The 16,225-nt window shown below is 39.3% G+C and overlaps 1 protein-coding gene across 5 annotated transcripts in view; it reads left to right on the forward strand.

Annotated features, from left to right (window-relative positions):
* The window catches only part of LOC111864936 (activating signal cointegrator 1 complex subunit 3), a 134,303-nt gene that overhangs the window by 112,376 nt on the left and 5,702 nt on the right, over window positions 1–16,225 (forward strand). For all 5 annotated transcript variants that reach the window (XM_023852569.2, XM_023852567.2, XM_023852568.1 and 2 more), the window contains 7 exons: window positions 706–1,104; window positions 2,077–2,478; window positions 4,279–4,770; window positions 7,141–7,331; window positions 8,949–9,117; window positions 12,800–13,066; window positions 14,025–14,379. In XM_023852569.2, coding sequence (XP_023708337.1) covers window positions 706–1,104; window positions 2,077–2,478; window positions 4,279–4,770; window positions 7,141–7,331; window positions 8,949–9,117; window positions 12,800–13,066; window positions 14,025–14,379 — 2,275 coding nt within the window. The remainder of the gene's footprint in view (window positions 1–705; window positions 1,105–2,076; window positions 2,479–4,278; window positions 4,771–7,140; window positions 7,332–8,948; window positions 9,118–12,799; window positions 13,067–14,024; window positions 14,380–16,225) is intronic.

Genomic DNA, 16,225 nt, shown 5'->3' on the forward strand with positions numbered 1-16,225 from the left:
GTTCTTCCTGGCAGATTTACCTTAAATTAGGCAGTAACTGCTCTCTTCTGTATCCTTTCCAATTCACTGTCGTTCACTGCTATGTAGCTTGAGTTATTGATAGCAGTGTTTAATAAACTACAAATACAAGTATGTACAGATCAATAATTTTCAGATAACTTCTTTCATGCACAAATCACCCAGTCTATCAGAATCATAATGGTTGGCAGCACTGGCACAAATCAACTTGTTAACAGAATCTCTGTGTGTCCGTCTCTGTTTCTGCTTGTAGTGCAAAAGGACATGGCCCTAAAATTGATTGGTTAATACACTATTTATGAAATTTCTGAATTGGAAAAAAAAATCTTGTATCAAATTTTGTAAGTAGTTGACTCAGTGTGTTGTGAAAAGTGGGTAGGGTTGTGAATTGTGAGCGTAATGCTGAAGTTTGTCTGCTAGAGAAAATTCACATTTCAGTCTAAATTCTCAAAATTTCTCCCAGCTCTTGTCATGATCTCATCTTAAACTGATAAAGTCATTCTCACATACCTTTTCCATAACTCTAAGTAGTTGTTTGTGTCAGTTATGTGTGAAAACTAAAATTCCATCAGTTGTAACAAATTTCAATGAATGTAATCTGTTCTACATGTTACAGGCATGAGTGGCCATCTTCAAGAGTCAAACCAATAAAGATATGTTAATTATGATTATGTGTACTCTCTGTAGGTTGTGTACATAGCACCTCTGAAAGCTCTTGTTCGAGAACGTATTGAAGACTGGAAAATAAGACTGGAACAGAAATTAAACCGGAAGGTTGTTGAATTGACGGGTGATGTATCACCAGACATTCGTGCCATATCTCAAGCTGATGTAATTGTAACAACACCCGAGAAGTGGGATGGCATAAGTCGAAGCTGGCAGACACGTAATTACGTGCGTGACGTAGCACTTATTGTGATTGATGAAATCCATCTCCTGGGAGAAGATCGTGGTCCTGTACTGGAAGTGATAGTATCCAGGACCAACTTCATTGCATCACACACTTCTCGGACCCTCCGCATTGTGGGCCTTTCAACAGCATTAGCCAATGCAAAAGATCTGGCAAATTGGCTTGGCATTGGACAGGTAGGTGTTGAATACTGACACTGTTTTTTAGTGACTCATTGTGTGTGTATTTGTTCTTTCATCGTATCTGTGTGGTGACTGTGATTATCCATAAAGCGTATGAAGCGATCTAAGTACATTACCATTTAATTTTCCAGCAACTATGTACAATAATAAATGACTGCATAATGTCCTATTTTCTTCAGAAGTGAATGTAGTCTTATAGGTTCTTGCCCCCATAAATGTCATCATGTAAGGTCCTCTGGATCTTCTTCCTTAGAGTACTGTATAACTCATTTGCTCCTGTATATAAGCTTGGTTGCTTATAGGTGCTGTGTCCAAACTGTCATACAGGAGTTTAATTATTTAAGACAGTGCCTTGATAAAGTCAATTTTTCTTCTTGAAAATACTTCATTTTGCCACTGGATGGTGGATGTAGCTACCACTTGCAATTTCTTAAGACATTTATAGATAATTTTGTATTCATGTTCTTGCCATGAAGTAGTATAAACCACTAATGTACTGCTAAAGGCAGTTGGCTGGGAGGTGAGCAAGTGGCAGAGGTGCAGGAGTGAAAGCCAGGTACTGTGAGAACTGGGATTTGATTCCCATTGGCAATAAGATATTTTTCTTCACTACTGCATCTAGGTTGGCTCTGGTGCTATTGCAACCATCTATACAGTTGCTTCTGGCATATCTTTCCCTGTCTGTAAAGTAACGAGACATGACACTTCTATTGAGTGCTGAAGATTAAGAAAGACTAGAGCTGTACCTCCATAAGAAGGCCAAGGCTCATAGTGGGCCCTAATGCTCTAGGTCTTACCTGCATGTTGGCCTAGCCAGTAATCAGCATATGCAAGATTGAAGTATAGTAATAAAGAAACAATGTACCTTAAGCTGATGTGAAAAAGAAATTATATAATAGTATGGATACTGATTCAAGCTGCTGCTGCTTATATCCAAGGATAATAAATTGTTCCATTGCTTTGCAGATGGGTCTGTACAACTTCCGTCCATCAGTACGTCCTGTGCCACTTGAGGTCCACATCTCAGGATTTCCTGGCAAACACTATTGTCCCCGTATGGCCACCATGAACCGTCCAACATTCCAGGCGATTCGACTACACTCACCAGCAAAGCCAGCTCTTGTGTTTGTTTCATCTCGGAGGCAGACTCGGCTGACAGCGCTTGATCTTATTGCTTACCTCGCAGCAGAGGATGATCCCAAGCAGTGGCTCCATATGAGTGAACAGGAGATGGAGCAGGTAGTTGCTGGTGTGAGGGATACCAATTTGAAACTTACATTGGCATTTGGAATTGGTATGCACCATGCTGGTCTTCAGGAGAGGGATCGCAAGACAGTAGAAGAACTGTTTGTCCATCAGAAGATACAGGTTTGTACACAGTTCATAGTACATTCACCACTGTTTTAGTCCCATGTAGGCTCACGTAGCATAGTTGGTTGAGGCAAAATGCTACAAGCTGCACTGCAGCCACTTCTGGCCTAGCGTACCAGCCCCAGATGATAGATGAGGGTGATTGTGGAGCAACTGGTGGAATGAAGATTGGCAGGGGAAACTGAAGTACTCGGAGAAAACCTGCCCCAGCGCTACTTCGTCCACCACAAATCCCACTTGACCAGACCCGGGATTGAACCTTAGCCGCCATGGTGGGAAGCCAGCAACTAACTGCTTGAGCTATGGCATGGCCATCTTATTTCATTAAGTACTCTCAAAGAAATGAAATTGCCAATTTGTCACATTGAGTAAAAAGATGTGATTCCTCCCCTGGAATGATAGACGATGAGTGTCAGTGACAGGCAAATGTGAAATGTAAGAGGTGATTGAAAATCCAGTTTTAAGTTGACTGCAGAGTGTCAGTCCTCTTTTTCTGATAAAATCTTCAGCATATGCCACAGCAGCAAAGAGCAGTTGGACGCTACAGATTGCAAGTGATTCCATAGTACATGTCATTTAATCTCTTCCTCTTTCATCATCTGTGTCTTACTGCCTGCTTACAGACATTGACAGCTGCTCCTTCCTGTATGTTATCAGTTGAACAGCACAAATTTTTGTATGCGTCACTTACCGGTCTCTTCAAACTGATAATACTTGTTGGGGGAACAGGCAATATGCAGAACCACAGACTAAATGATTGATTACTTATATTCATATCTGTTTAACCTAAAATATAGAGAGAAAAAGTATGGTATTTAATTTTCTTTGAAATTTCTTGTCTAAAAATGGAGGTGTATGAATTAGACTAATAAAAATAGTAACCTAGCAAAAATCATTGAAGGTATTATGTAAGGCTATATAGATGGCAGGTGGATGAATCCTTATCGTGATCATGTCCAGTGGTGTGCTTTGGCAGTATTGGTATTAAATCTTTGGGTTCTGTTATAAAGATTTAAATAATTAGGTGGAAGGAAAATATTAAGATATGTCTTAGAAAAATATTGTGACATGTTGCGCTATGGATGACGCCCCTCCCTCCCCGCCAGCCGTGACGTGCCGAGCGGAGCCGAAGTGAGCTGAGTCCCAGCACACTGGTCGCTACACAACGCGAGTAAACAGCGGTTGCTAGGCAAAGCGGGTAAACAGCGGTTGCGAGAGATGACGGTAATAACAGCGGTACACAGCGTTGCTAGCACCACAGCGGCAGACAACAGTGGTGCCTATGACGTGGCTGTTTTCTGTGTTGTCCGGAACGGGGCTAAATAAGGAGCAGCGAAGACTATTCACAGTTACAGTTCTCGAGTTCTCAAGTTCTCAGGTTACGAGTTACGAGTTAGCCAGCAGTGATTCAGTCACCAGTTAATTGCAGTCCAGTATTTGTGCTACTGCCAATGGCAGTAAAGTTGAGCTTGTAAATCGTGTGATTGTAAGAGCGAATGTGGAATAAAATTCGCTATATCCAGCACGGCGTGAAGTTATTTGTCGCGTTATACACCCAACATGCGACAATATATTATGAAAATAGAAGGTGGTTGGAACTGGCTGAGGATCATGCCCAGTGGTAGGCTTTGGTCTAAGTTTTTGTATAAGGTAGTTAATTCAGTGTGTGAAGACCCAAAGAAGGGTTGAGTTCCTCATTAACATAGTTGTGCCATCAGCATTCACTGTGTAACTGCATAACTACTGTGTATTAAAAATGCATAACAGATTTGAGAATTGTAATAATTACTATTACAGGTCCTCATTGCAACTGCAACCTTGGCATGGGGTGTAAACTTCCCAGCTCACCTAGTTGTGATAAAGGGAACTGAATATTATGATGGTAAAACACACCATTATGTGGATATGCCCATCACAGATGTTTTGCAAATGATGGGACGTGCGGGTCGACCACAGTTTGATGACAGCGGTATTGCAGTTGTTCTGGTTCATGATGTCAAGAAAAATTTTTACAAGAAATTCTTGTATGAGCCTTTCCCTGTGGAATCAAGCCTTCTTGAAGTCTTGCCAGATCATCTGAATGCTGAAATTGTAGCAGGGACAGTGCAGACAAAACAAGATGCTCTTGACTACCTCACATGGACCTACTTCTTCAGGAGATTGCTTCAAAATCCTACATACTACAAACTAGAAACACTGGAATCAGAAGATGTGAATGATTTCCTTTCAAACTTAGTGCAGCAATCACTCAATACTTTAGGAGAAGCATATTGTATATCAGTGGATGAGGTAAGTGACAACCAATTAACTATTTTACTACAAACACCACAAGTCTGAGATTGCATGATCTATTGCTGCTAACCCTTTCACTTCACAGTAGTGGTTCCAGAAAGAATAAAAAGCACTGAACAGCAGAATAAAGGTTAAGAAATACAGTACTCCAATTTGCACTACATGTTTTCCAGATGTTCTTGTGATTTCATATGCTTTATTCATCTTGATCGTTTATTCTTGATACATGCATGCATGTATGTGGGTTCTTTTATGTCTCTGAGTAACAAGACTTTATAGTCATTGATCTTGATACTGGTTTGCTGTTGTCAGAGCTAATCATCAGAAGAGAGATTAAAGTACATGGATTCATAAATCTTGTTGCTGCCAAAGCTAATCAGCAGTTAAGATATACTGTAAAGAAGCATAAACCATTCTATACACATTCTGAATATACACCATGTCAAAAAATCAGTGCAAAGACATCACACATAATTCCTTGTATACAGTTCACCTTCACTAACTTACCTTTGAAATAGAATCAGTTGTTGCTCAATAGACCATTATCAGTTACTGTGTACTGAACTTTGTCCAACAATACTGACATTTCAGATTTGGCTTCCAGAACATGACACTTTCCTGAAGGTGCGATCTGTGCACTTTTATTTAGGAAGGCTGCCTCCATAAATTACTGAAGTTCAACCTCTGTGTGCACATGCATCTCCTCCTCCTCCTCCTTAGAGGCCCTCATCTTTGAAGCAAGAATATTTGCTTTTACTGCAAACTGATCTATGATGGTTAACTTTTAGTACTGAATGTGAATAATATCTGTCCAACCACTGAGGCACTAGCAAGGGACATGTCCATGAATATGTATGTACACACAGACAGCTTACGAAAACCCACCTCTTCATAATCACTGGGGCTCAGAACATATAAATCTCTCGAGATCCCTGTCCCTTCATGATGATACTTTCACATGTAGACCACAAATATTAGAAAGTAAAAATATTTCAAATACAGAACAGACATCAACAGGAGAAATGCATGATAGGTAAGATTAACACAGGAATACTTCACAAAGAGATTAATAAGTAAATTAATTAAAACAAGATTTTAAAAGTATACAGTGTATGCTTAAGAGACGTGTTCAACAGATGAAACGACGGGAAATATTAAGATGACAGTGTACTGTTCCCTTACAAATTAAGTCACATGCATCTGTTCGTACTCAAAAAATTCAAGCCATGGTATGAATGAATGAACAACCAGTTTTAATGCATCAGTTTTCAATATTATTACACACATTAATTGTAAATTAAAAATGTATATTAAATTGTTTAGTGTGTTCTTCAAAGGCATATTATAATAGTAAAAGAATAGAAATAGCTATGATTTTAACATAGTCTTAAACCATGAAAAATGTTATTTAGTTTTTATTGCGTAATTGTGATTATGTCCAGAAGACCATGGTTGATTGTTGAATATGCTAAGAAATGTAATTATAACACCTCTTTGTTTAATTATCTCAAAACTATAAGATTTATGGTGAAATTGTGTTGGAAATAAATTTGTTTCATTTTTCTTTACAATTTTTGTTGCAAATAATGTTCCCTCTGAAAAATATTTATTGTTACACATGTACTAGAAACACACATAGGTCTTCATGTTCATTGGTCATTAAACTTCCAATGTAAATGAAGGTTTAAATTACTTGACAGTTTTTCTTAAAACTCTCCAACTTTAAATTTCATGGAGGTCTATCCAGTAGTGGTTCTTAAATTGCAAGTGAGTGCACCGACATGCAGAACTTATGGACACTCCACAGGCTAGCAAACATGCCTATATAAGGAGATAAGATTCATGCATAATTATAAATTTAAAAAAATTACTGTCCTGTATTTTCAAACAAATAAGTAATGATAAGAGAAGGCTTTCTGCAGGTTTCTGATTACATGATAACTAGAGGACAGGAACAACAAAGAATAAGTTTTTTGTCACATTCAAGAATTTGGTGTGTTATTGGTGTAGTTTTGGCATGGATTGTAAAATTTATAATAGCATTTAAAATTGATGAATATCCCAGAAGTTGGTATAATAGACAAAACATGTGGGGTAGAAATGATCTTTTATTGGTTGAAGATGAATGTTTTATCAGTTGGTTTTTATTGAGTTAAAAATTTACCTCCCTCCTCATGCCAGTGCTTTAACAGCAGAATTTATGTAGGGTAACACGTCCACAAAAAATATTTTTCATGACTTCCATAGTATTTGTCATGGGCAGATATGTCTCTTTTAAGTGTATTTATGTTTCTGTGATGTAATGTAGAAGTTGTTGCAGGCTTTGTAATTAAGCTGTACTCACAGTCAACACATGTAACATTGCAGGACTGCCGAGGAATTCGTCCAACATCCATGGGTAGAATTGCCTCGTTCTATTATCTTTCCCACCAGACAATGCAACATTTTCAAGATAATCTGAAGCCCAACTTGAATTTGGAAGAACTGTTGAGGGTTCTAAGTGATGCCTATGAATATGATCAGTTGCCAGTACGACACAATGAAGATAGTCTAAATGGGTGAGTATAGGCACCATTGTATATTTAGAGTTAACAGAAAGACCTATAAAGGCCATGTTATTGCTAAGAGTATGCTTAATTTTTTTAATTTGCTTAGTGGGGGGTGGAGTCCAACTGGGTCCTCTCGGCATGGCAGTCACTGATTGGCCTATTCTAGCCTGTCCTGGGTGATTATGATGATGGAGAATTTGGTGGAATGAAGATTGGCAGGGGAAACCGAAGTACTCGGAGAAAACCCACCCCAGCACCACTTTGTCAACCACAAATCCCACTTGACCAGACCCGGGATCAAGCATGGGCTGTCGTGGTGGGAAGCCAGCGACTAACCAAGAGTGCTTAAATGGGACTTGTTCATGAGAGAAGTTCAGTAGAAACCTGCTCAAGGGTAAATCAGAGATCTATTCAGACCAGTCACACAACAGAGCTATTGTAAGCATTGAGAAATGCATCTCTGTAAATGTTAGACGCTTGTCTTGTAGAATCTTATAGTCTGCTGCTGAAACCAATAGTGCACAATTGGTTGTCTTTCATTACTCAGCTATACTGGAAAAAAGTGATGTGGATGGCAGGGACAATGGCACGTGATGCTTTCTCATTCCTGCCTACTGATTTATTCTACTCCATTCCCCTCTGACATATGTCAACCAACGCAGAGCACTGGTCATTGGCAAAGATAGGCATGTGGTTATCAACATTTGCATGAAGTGGAGGAGTGTGGAGAAGCAGGTTGAAGGTGGACATATAACAGTTTAAGTGAGACGTGAAGACGGTTGTTACAAAGACAAAATTTTCCCTGTGCTTAAGCTCCATCCCATTAAGACATATGACAGAGCACACAAAGCATCATGCATTCTTAATTTTGGTGCTAGGTGGAAGTGAACAGTCAGCTTCTTTCCTCCCAGGGAAATAGCTCTTCATGCTCATTGGACAGGAGGCTGGGTGGACTCAGTGCCAGACTGGGTGTGAGATAAAGGTAAAGAGGTAAAGTTTTCCTTGTGCTTAACTAATTAAGCACTATGCTATGAAGGTGTATGGGGGGGTGGATGTATAGATTCACATTTTCTTGACCTTGGCACTAGCTGAAGGTGAGTGGCCAGCTTCAAACCCTGGCAACTTTATCCCCCAAGGAAAGAGCCCCTGGTACCCATTGGCTAGGAGGTTTGGTGGATCCAAGAGCCGGTCTGGATGACGAGGAGATGAGACAATTCTTTACCCTGCTGGGACTTGAACTCTGACCCCTTGATCATCCAGCCTGTAGCCTGTTGCTATACTGATTGCGCTGTAGTCTGGGTGTGAGAAAAAGCTAAAAATATTTGCCCTTGCCAGGGACCAAACCCCAATTATCTAACCCAGAGCCAGTCATTTTACTGACTAAGCTAACCCAATTCACTTTGTATAGACTAATAAAAAATATACACAGACATGGATTACTAAATTATACAGATATTAATTTCTAATTCTTGCTGGCCTCCCAATATACATAGATTGAATCATTTGACAAGAAACAGACACCATGAGCTGTTCTCAGAGCTCTTGTAATTTCATAATTGAAATTTTGATATACTCCAAAATATGTAATTAATTGTGAATGTCTCTCATGCTCTGATTCTGTTCCAGTGAACTGGCCAAGAGCTGTCCATTGGCTGTAGATCCATATTCACTAGATTCGCCTCACACCAAGGCCTTTCTGCTGCTTCAGGCTCACTTCTCCAGACTTCAGCTACCATGTGCAGACTATCTCACAGACTTGAAGTCTGTTTTGGACCAGACTATCAGGATATTACAGGTGAGTTCGGTTAATGTGCTTATAGACAGTATCTTCATAATATCTGTGCCTTTAAAGAAGGAACACAGGTCAGGAGCGTTTTAAAAGAAAATGCCGAGGGAAGTATTTCGCTGAAGATAGAGGATCTAGTAGAAGGGTAGAGAAAATTGCATAATGATCTTCAAAATGAGTACTCTTAATGGTGCTGTTAGAGTTGAGTATGAGATGGATGGGAAAATGAGTTCTCTTAATGGTGCTATTAAAGTTGAGTGTGAGATGGATGGGAAAATGAGTACTCTAATGGTGCTATTAAAGTTGAGTGTGAGATGGATGGGAAAATGAGTACTCTAATGGTGCTATTAAAGTTGAGTGTGAGATGGATGGGAAAATGAGTACTCTAATGGTGCTATTAAAGTTGAGTGTGAGATGGATGGGAAAATGAGTACTCTAATGGTGCTATTAAAGTTGAGTGTGAGATGGATGGGAAAATGAGTACTCTAATGGTGCTATTAAAGTTGAGTGTGAGATGGATGGGAAAATGAGTACTCTAATGGTGCTATTAAAGTTGAGTGTGAGATGGATGGGAAAATGAGTACTCTAATGGTGCTATTAAAGTTGAGTGTGAGATGGATGGGAAAATGAGTACTCTAATGGTGCTATTAAAGTTGAGTGTGAGATGGATGGGAAAATGAGTACTCTAATGGTGCTATTAAAGTTGAGTGTGAGATGGATGGGAAAATGAGTACTCTAATGGTGCTATTAAAGTTGAGTGTGAGATGGATGGGAAAATGAGTACTCTAATGGTGCTATTAAAGTTGAGTGTGAGATGGATGGGAAAATGAGTACTCTAATGGTGCTATTAAAGTTGAGTGTGAGATGGATGGGAAAATGAGTACTCTAATGGTGCTATTAAAGTTGAGTGTGAGATGGATGGGAAAATGAGTACTCTAATGGTGCTATTAAAGTTGAGTGTGAGATGGATGGGAAAATGAGTACTCTAATGGTGCTATTAAAGTTGAGTGTGAGATGGATGGGAAAATGAGTACTCTAATGGTGCTATTAAAGTTGAGTGTGAGATGGATGGGAAAATGAGTACTCTAATGGTGCTATTAAAGTTGAGTGTGAGATGGATGGGAAAATGAGTACTCTAATGGTGCTATTAAAGTTGAGTGTGAGATGGATGGGAAAATGAGTACTCTAATGGTGCTATTAAAGTTGAGTGTGAGATGGATGGGAAAATGAGTGCTCTTAATGGTGCTATTAAAGTTGAGTATGAGATGGATGGGACATGTAACAGGGTGGGAAGTAATGATAAATTTATGCCATATTTTGGCCTTGAAACTCCAATTAAGGGACACTTGAAAGACTCAGGAGAAAAGAAAGGAAGATACTATTAAAATGGATTGTAAAGAAATGCCATGGGAGAGTGTAGACTGGATTCATCTGTGTCACTTTGGTTGAGGCTGGATTGTGGATTGATGCTTAAAAAAAGTACAGGGTAAGCACAAAATAGATTTACAACTTTTTGGGTGTGTAAAAATGCAGCATGTTTACAGTGAAGCCCTGTTTAAGGTTTGTTTTCAGAGCAGTGGGTTTGAGCACTAAATTGAGGAAAATCTTAAATAGAAATAGTTTAACGCATGTATTATTGACTTTGGATCATCAAAATTGAATGTTAAATGATGGAAACAGTAAATTGAGAAACATAAATAGGGGTTCCAATGTTCATATAATGAACTACAGTCTGTATTTTCACCACTCATCATCATAAAGCCAAGGTTTAAATGCCATGGAACTTCATTTCACCTCCTCCCATCTATCTTTGTGACATGGTGTGTATGCAGAGGGGCAACTTCTTTAACTGTTCTGTACAGAATCCTGACAATCTGAGTTAGAAATTTCATGTCTGTTCAGAAAAGTGGAATAGTTCACATTGTAACGTGTTTTGTTACTGAAGACGCCGTAGAGATGGTTAATTGGTTTATTTAACAATCTACAAATAACGGCTACAATTAATTATCACAATATTACGGGTTTCCACACTTTACAAACCCGACAACAAAATCTCTTAACACTATCTTCAAGAGTCTTCACGTATTAATGACGCGGGAGCTATACAAGTCTCCCTGAATTACACACTCCAGATATAACTGGTTATCGCACACGCGTCTGTAGCTCGTAACTTGCGAACTGAGAACTCGTTGGTAACGCACTGACTGGCTGACTGACTGTGAATAGCCTTCGCTGCTCCTTATGTAGCCTTGATCGGACAATTGTTGTCTGATGCCGTGGTGCTAGCCACGCTGTCCGGAGTTGTTGACTGCTGCCTAGCAACCGCGATATCCCTCGGTGATGTCACCGCTGTTGATTCGCTTTGCATAGCTTCAAGGTCGCGGGGACTCAGCTAATGTCGGCTCTGCTCGGCTCACTTCGGCTCTGCTTGTGACGTCACCACGCGTTGCATAGCTACCAGGATGCGGGGGTGATTACTCGCCTATTACGTGAGCGCTACGCTACCGCTACGTGCAGCTGGGGAGGTAGGGGTCAACATGTCACAACATATTTGAGAATGACATGAAACAGATCAAAATTACATCCATATGCAATATATGAGCAGAAGAAATTTGGAAAATTTTTGCTGCCATTCAGTTCATAATGTCTGGATTCCATGAAAGGTGGGAATTTGAGTATCTGAGTGACAAGTAGCTACTCTAGAAGGGCACTGTTCCATGGAGTTAATTATATCTTGCAAAACAGTTTGTCCAAGACATTGTTATGTGGTTATGAGCCTTCTGCTGGAAGCCCACTGTTATCACTAGAGTCTTGGTTATCCTAACCAAGACTTCTCATGATTTTCATAAGTTTAAGCAGCTAACAGAAAAGTACAGTGAACATCTCTACTAAATTATTACGTACTCACCATTCATATTTATCTTGACATTTTATTCAGTTGAAGAAATCTCATTACCTAGCATGGAGACTTGGTATCTGATAGACATTTGGGCAGTTATCTTCTTGCCAAGATGAGTGGACTGTCACACAAGGCAACAAATTATGAGCAACAGAACTGTCTATACAAGTATGACACTCCTCACTCAGGGAAGAAGTTAAGGTCATGTGCTTTCAGATCCCTCACACTTAACATGTAGATATTTATTATGTGGTGATTCAGCACCTGTTAGCACTGTATGCTTCACCCTTTACAGTTTCTCATATTCTCATCAAATACCAATTTTACAATGAAAAACGCTACGTGTCATCTCCACGGCAAGTTTATGGTACTCTCGGTGATGATAATCCTAACATGTCTAATCGTTTGGCATTTATGAATGGTATAGGTTTTACCAATTCTAAAGGATTCTGATCATTTTCATTTGTGGATTTAGTACATCTTGCAAATTTTGTTACCACAGTTTTTGCTGTCTTAATTGCAGGCCTGTATATAGCCTGAGATCTTTTTATGAGTCTGAACATACGTTTGAAGTGAAAGTAGCAGGTTTACCCATGAATTTGCTGTCATGCAAGTTTACATTCTTGCTATTATGTATTAATTTTAGTATGTTGAATTATGTAATTATGTATGAATCTTAGATAGGCGAAAAAAGCCTCCAAAATCTGCATACACGCTTGTTATGTAACATAAGAACCACTTGGTTTCAATCTAGATTCTAAAGAAAATGCATCATTTATTTGTGCATTATAGGCAATGATAGATGTATGTGCTGAACGTGGCTGGCTTGGAACCACACTACATACACAACAGATTATGCAAATGGTGATCCAGGCTCGCTGGGTTCAAGATTCTCCCCTCCTCACTCTGCCACATTTAGAAGCATGCAACATGTATCTCTTCATGAAACGGAGCAGAAACCTGCAGACTCTGCCTGGCCTAAGATCTTTTTCATGTGAACAGTATTCATCATTGGCCAACATTTTGAGAGCAGAGCTGGATGAAGATGAAATAGAACAGGTTTGTCGCAACTGCAGTATAGGGTGAATTCCGCATTTTGGATTTCTTTAGGGACCAATGAATCTAAACTCCAAATAGAGGAGAATCTGAAATAGCGGATGTTCAAAGTGACATGTTGACTTGGATCACTAAAGTTGAACATTAAAACAGGAAAAGCCTTAAATTGAAGAACATTAAATGGAGGTACCACTGTAAATTGGCTTATTGAATTTCAGTTATTTGATAAAAAGGCAGGTCATCCATTGGGATATGTATGGGGGTATTACAATTTAACAGCTGCTCCCTTTTCTCTACATTTTTCTGTGCCACAAGCAGGACATATGTTGTATAATATAAAGTTTTAAATATTCTAATTCAAATGCAGGTTAACTTTTATCACTCCAGTGTCATTAGAGCCCCAGCACTATGATTATGTTGCCTGGATTGTTTGTCAGGGCTGTTTAGAGTGATTACTCTTGTATATAATCAGTTGTTGTAGCCCTTGACACTGTTTGAACTGAAGAAGTTCGTCTGTGCAATGAAGATTGTTTTCTTTAGGAATGTGATGCACCATAGTCTGGTAGGTAGATACCAGTGTTTGCTGAAACCTTTTTCCTGTACCTTCACTAACAGTCACCATGCAGTTGTTGACAGATCTGTGTCATCCAGTGAATTCCTGCTGGTAGACACCTAATTACTGAGGAATGTATGCAGACTCGTGACAAATCTACAGTAAAATTCACAGAAGTATTACAGGGAATGCCTGGTTAACACCACTTTGCAGAAGGCTTGAATGATATGCCAACACTGTTTGGTGGACTCAGTATGACACAGGACTGGAACTCAGAATTTTCAGTGGTAGGCTCAGCCCAATATAGGAATACAAGGGGTTAATCATGGTAGTGTGTGGATGCAAAGGCAACTTATGATTTTATTGTGTTAACTTATTGTGATGTTAAATCTGCCTTCTGTCCTCTAGGTGCATAGGGTTCTCTGTGATATGCCTGTCCTTAATGTGGACATTAGTGTTTGTGGATGGTGGGAAAATGAAAGCACCAAAAAAGAAAGACATTTTAAGCAGCCTCCAACAAAAAGCGACTGGATTCAAGTTCATGCTGATCAGGAATACACACTTATGGTACACCTGGAACGTGTCAACCGGGTAAGAGATCTGAAAGTGCACAGTCCTCGATTCCCACGCGGAAAAGACGAAGGCTGGTTCCTAACTTTGGGCAGTATAGAGAGTGGAGAACTTATGGCACTCAAACGAGTCTCTGCCGTGAGGGGTAGTGCGAAGTGCCAGCAGCTTACTTTCTTTACTCCAAAAACAACAGGTAAGAACCTTGTTGAGAACAGGTGTTGTATTCATCGCCCATTCATTTTTCTTTTTAAAAGCAAGACAAAATAAATTGCTGTACACATTGCACTTTCCATTGTTACACATGAANTTACCAGTTAACCCCCAAAATAAAATGTTTCTACATTTACAGATTAATCAAACAGATGGTGATGTTTTCTGTGATGAAAATTTTTCCTAAATCCTCACTTAAGTCATGGATCTCAGATTTTGATTACAAGATAGTGGGGGGGGAAAATAGTTAATTATGGAATGAAACATAGTACTTGTAACCTCAACAACTTTCATTAGAGACAGCTATACATGGTCTGACAATAAAGTTCATGAACTCATCGTGGTAAAAGTGCTATGTACCTCATTGTTGAATATTACTGTGGCTGCCTTCAAAGTACTCCCCTTGGGAAGCTATACACCAATGCCAGCTCTTAGTCCACCCTTCAAAACAATTTTTGAACTGGTTTTTTTGGAGTGGCCTTCAGAGCTGCTGTCGTATTACTCCTGATATCATCAATGTCATCAAAATGCCTTCCTTTCAATATTTCCTTTATCTTGGGGAACAGAAAATAGAGAGGTGAATAGAGAGGATATTCCAGTACAGTTATTTGTTTACTAGCTAAAAGCTCCCTCACAGACAGTGCCGTGTGAGTTTTGCACACACCTTCCTCATGTCAAGATCTTCAATTAAGATTTTGCTGACTGGTTCTCTGTCAATGTTTGCTTGCTCTGCTATGCTTCTGACAGTCAGCTGACGATTTTCACACACAATTTGATAATCTTTTGCAATGTTTTCTTCAGTTCTGCTCATTGCTGTTTGTCATGATCTCTCTTCAACAGTGACACTTTCTCCTCCAAAAAAAAACATGTCACCCGCTTGTAAACTGCTGTTTTCTTCATAGCATTATCGCCATAAACTTGTACTAACATCTCTTTAATTTCACTTCCACTCTTGCCAAGTTTAAAGAAATTTTAATGTTCATTCTGACATTCTTGTGACAGCACACCAAAACACACTCAGACAATAATAGAAGCCACTCAGAAAGAGACTGCCATAGATCAACAACGCAGCTGTGAAATGCTGATATGCCAATGTCGTTAACCCTTCCGCACCGACATCCGTGTGCTTCACCGACCCTTTAAATAATCGTATGCCACCGACATCTGTGCAGTTCACCGACCTGCGCAGTGTTAGCTTTGAAGGACGTTGCTGACAAAACGAGGAAAGATATTCCAATTTTCTTTTCAGGAGTACATAGATTAGGGTTTCATCTTTCTATTGGTATATGAGTTATTTATTTTGGACGAATTTTTAGCACGGTATTTTTATTTTGTATCGTTAGTGTAATAGTTCGTACTTTTGTCTCACTGCGCCTAGATTTCATTGAAATTTTTCAAATTCTAAGTAAGGAAAATGTATAAAACTATATATCTTTCGACTCTATGGTCTTTGCTTGTCTATATGAGTCACTCACTGAAACCCCAGACGAAGGTTTTCCTTGAATGGGTTGCTGTACAGTCTGCTGACACAATGAAGTAGTCAAACAAGAGGGTCCTTTTTTCTTGGAACCAAATGCAACCTAAGAAAATAAACTTACGAATGATACAGAAATCTATGATGTCATAACACTTTCTTCTCTCAGTCGCGCCATAACCATGGCCTCTACAAGTAGGAAAGTTTTACAGGGCGATGAACTAGAAGAGTTCCTTGCTCACGACTCGGAAGTTAGTGAGTTCGAATATTCGGATAGTAGTGAAAACAGTGATAATGAAATTGAAGATCAGGCTGTAGTTGATGCTATCCAAGATCTTAGTATTGAAGATGACGA

Source organism: Cryptotermes secundus, unplaced genomic scaffold (genome assembly GCF_002891405.2).
Source record: "Cryptotermes secundus unplaced genomic scaffold, Csec_1.0 scaffold62, whole genome shotgun sequence".
Classification (NCBI taxonomy): domain Eukaryota; kingdom Metazoa; phylum Arthropoda; class Insecta; order Blattodea; family Kalotermitidae; genus Cryptotermes; species Cryptotermes secundus.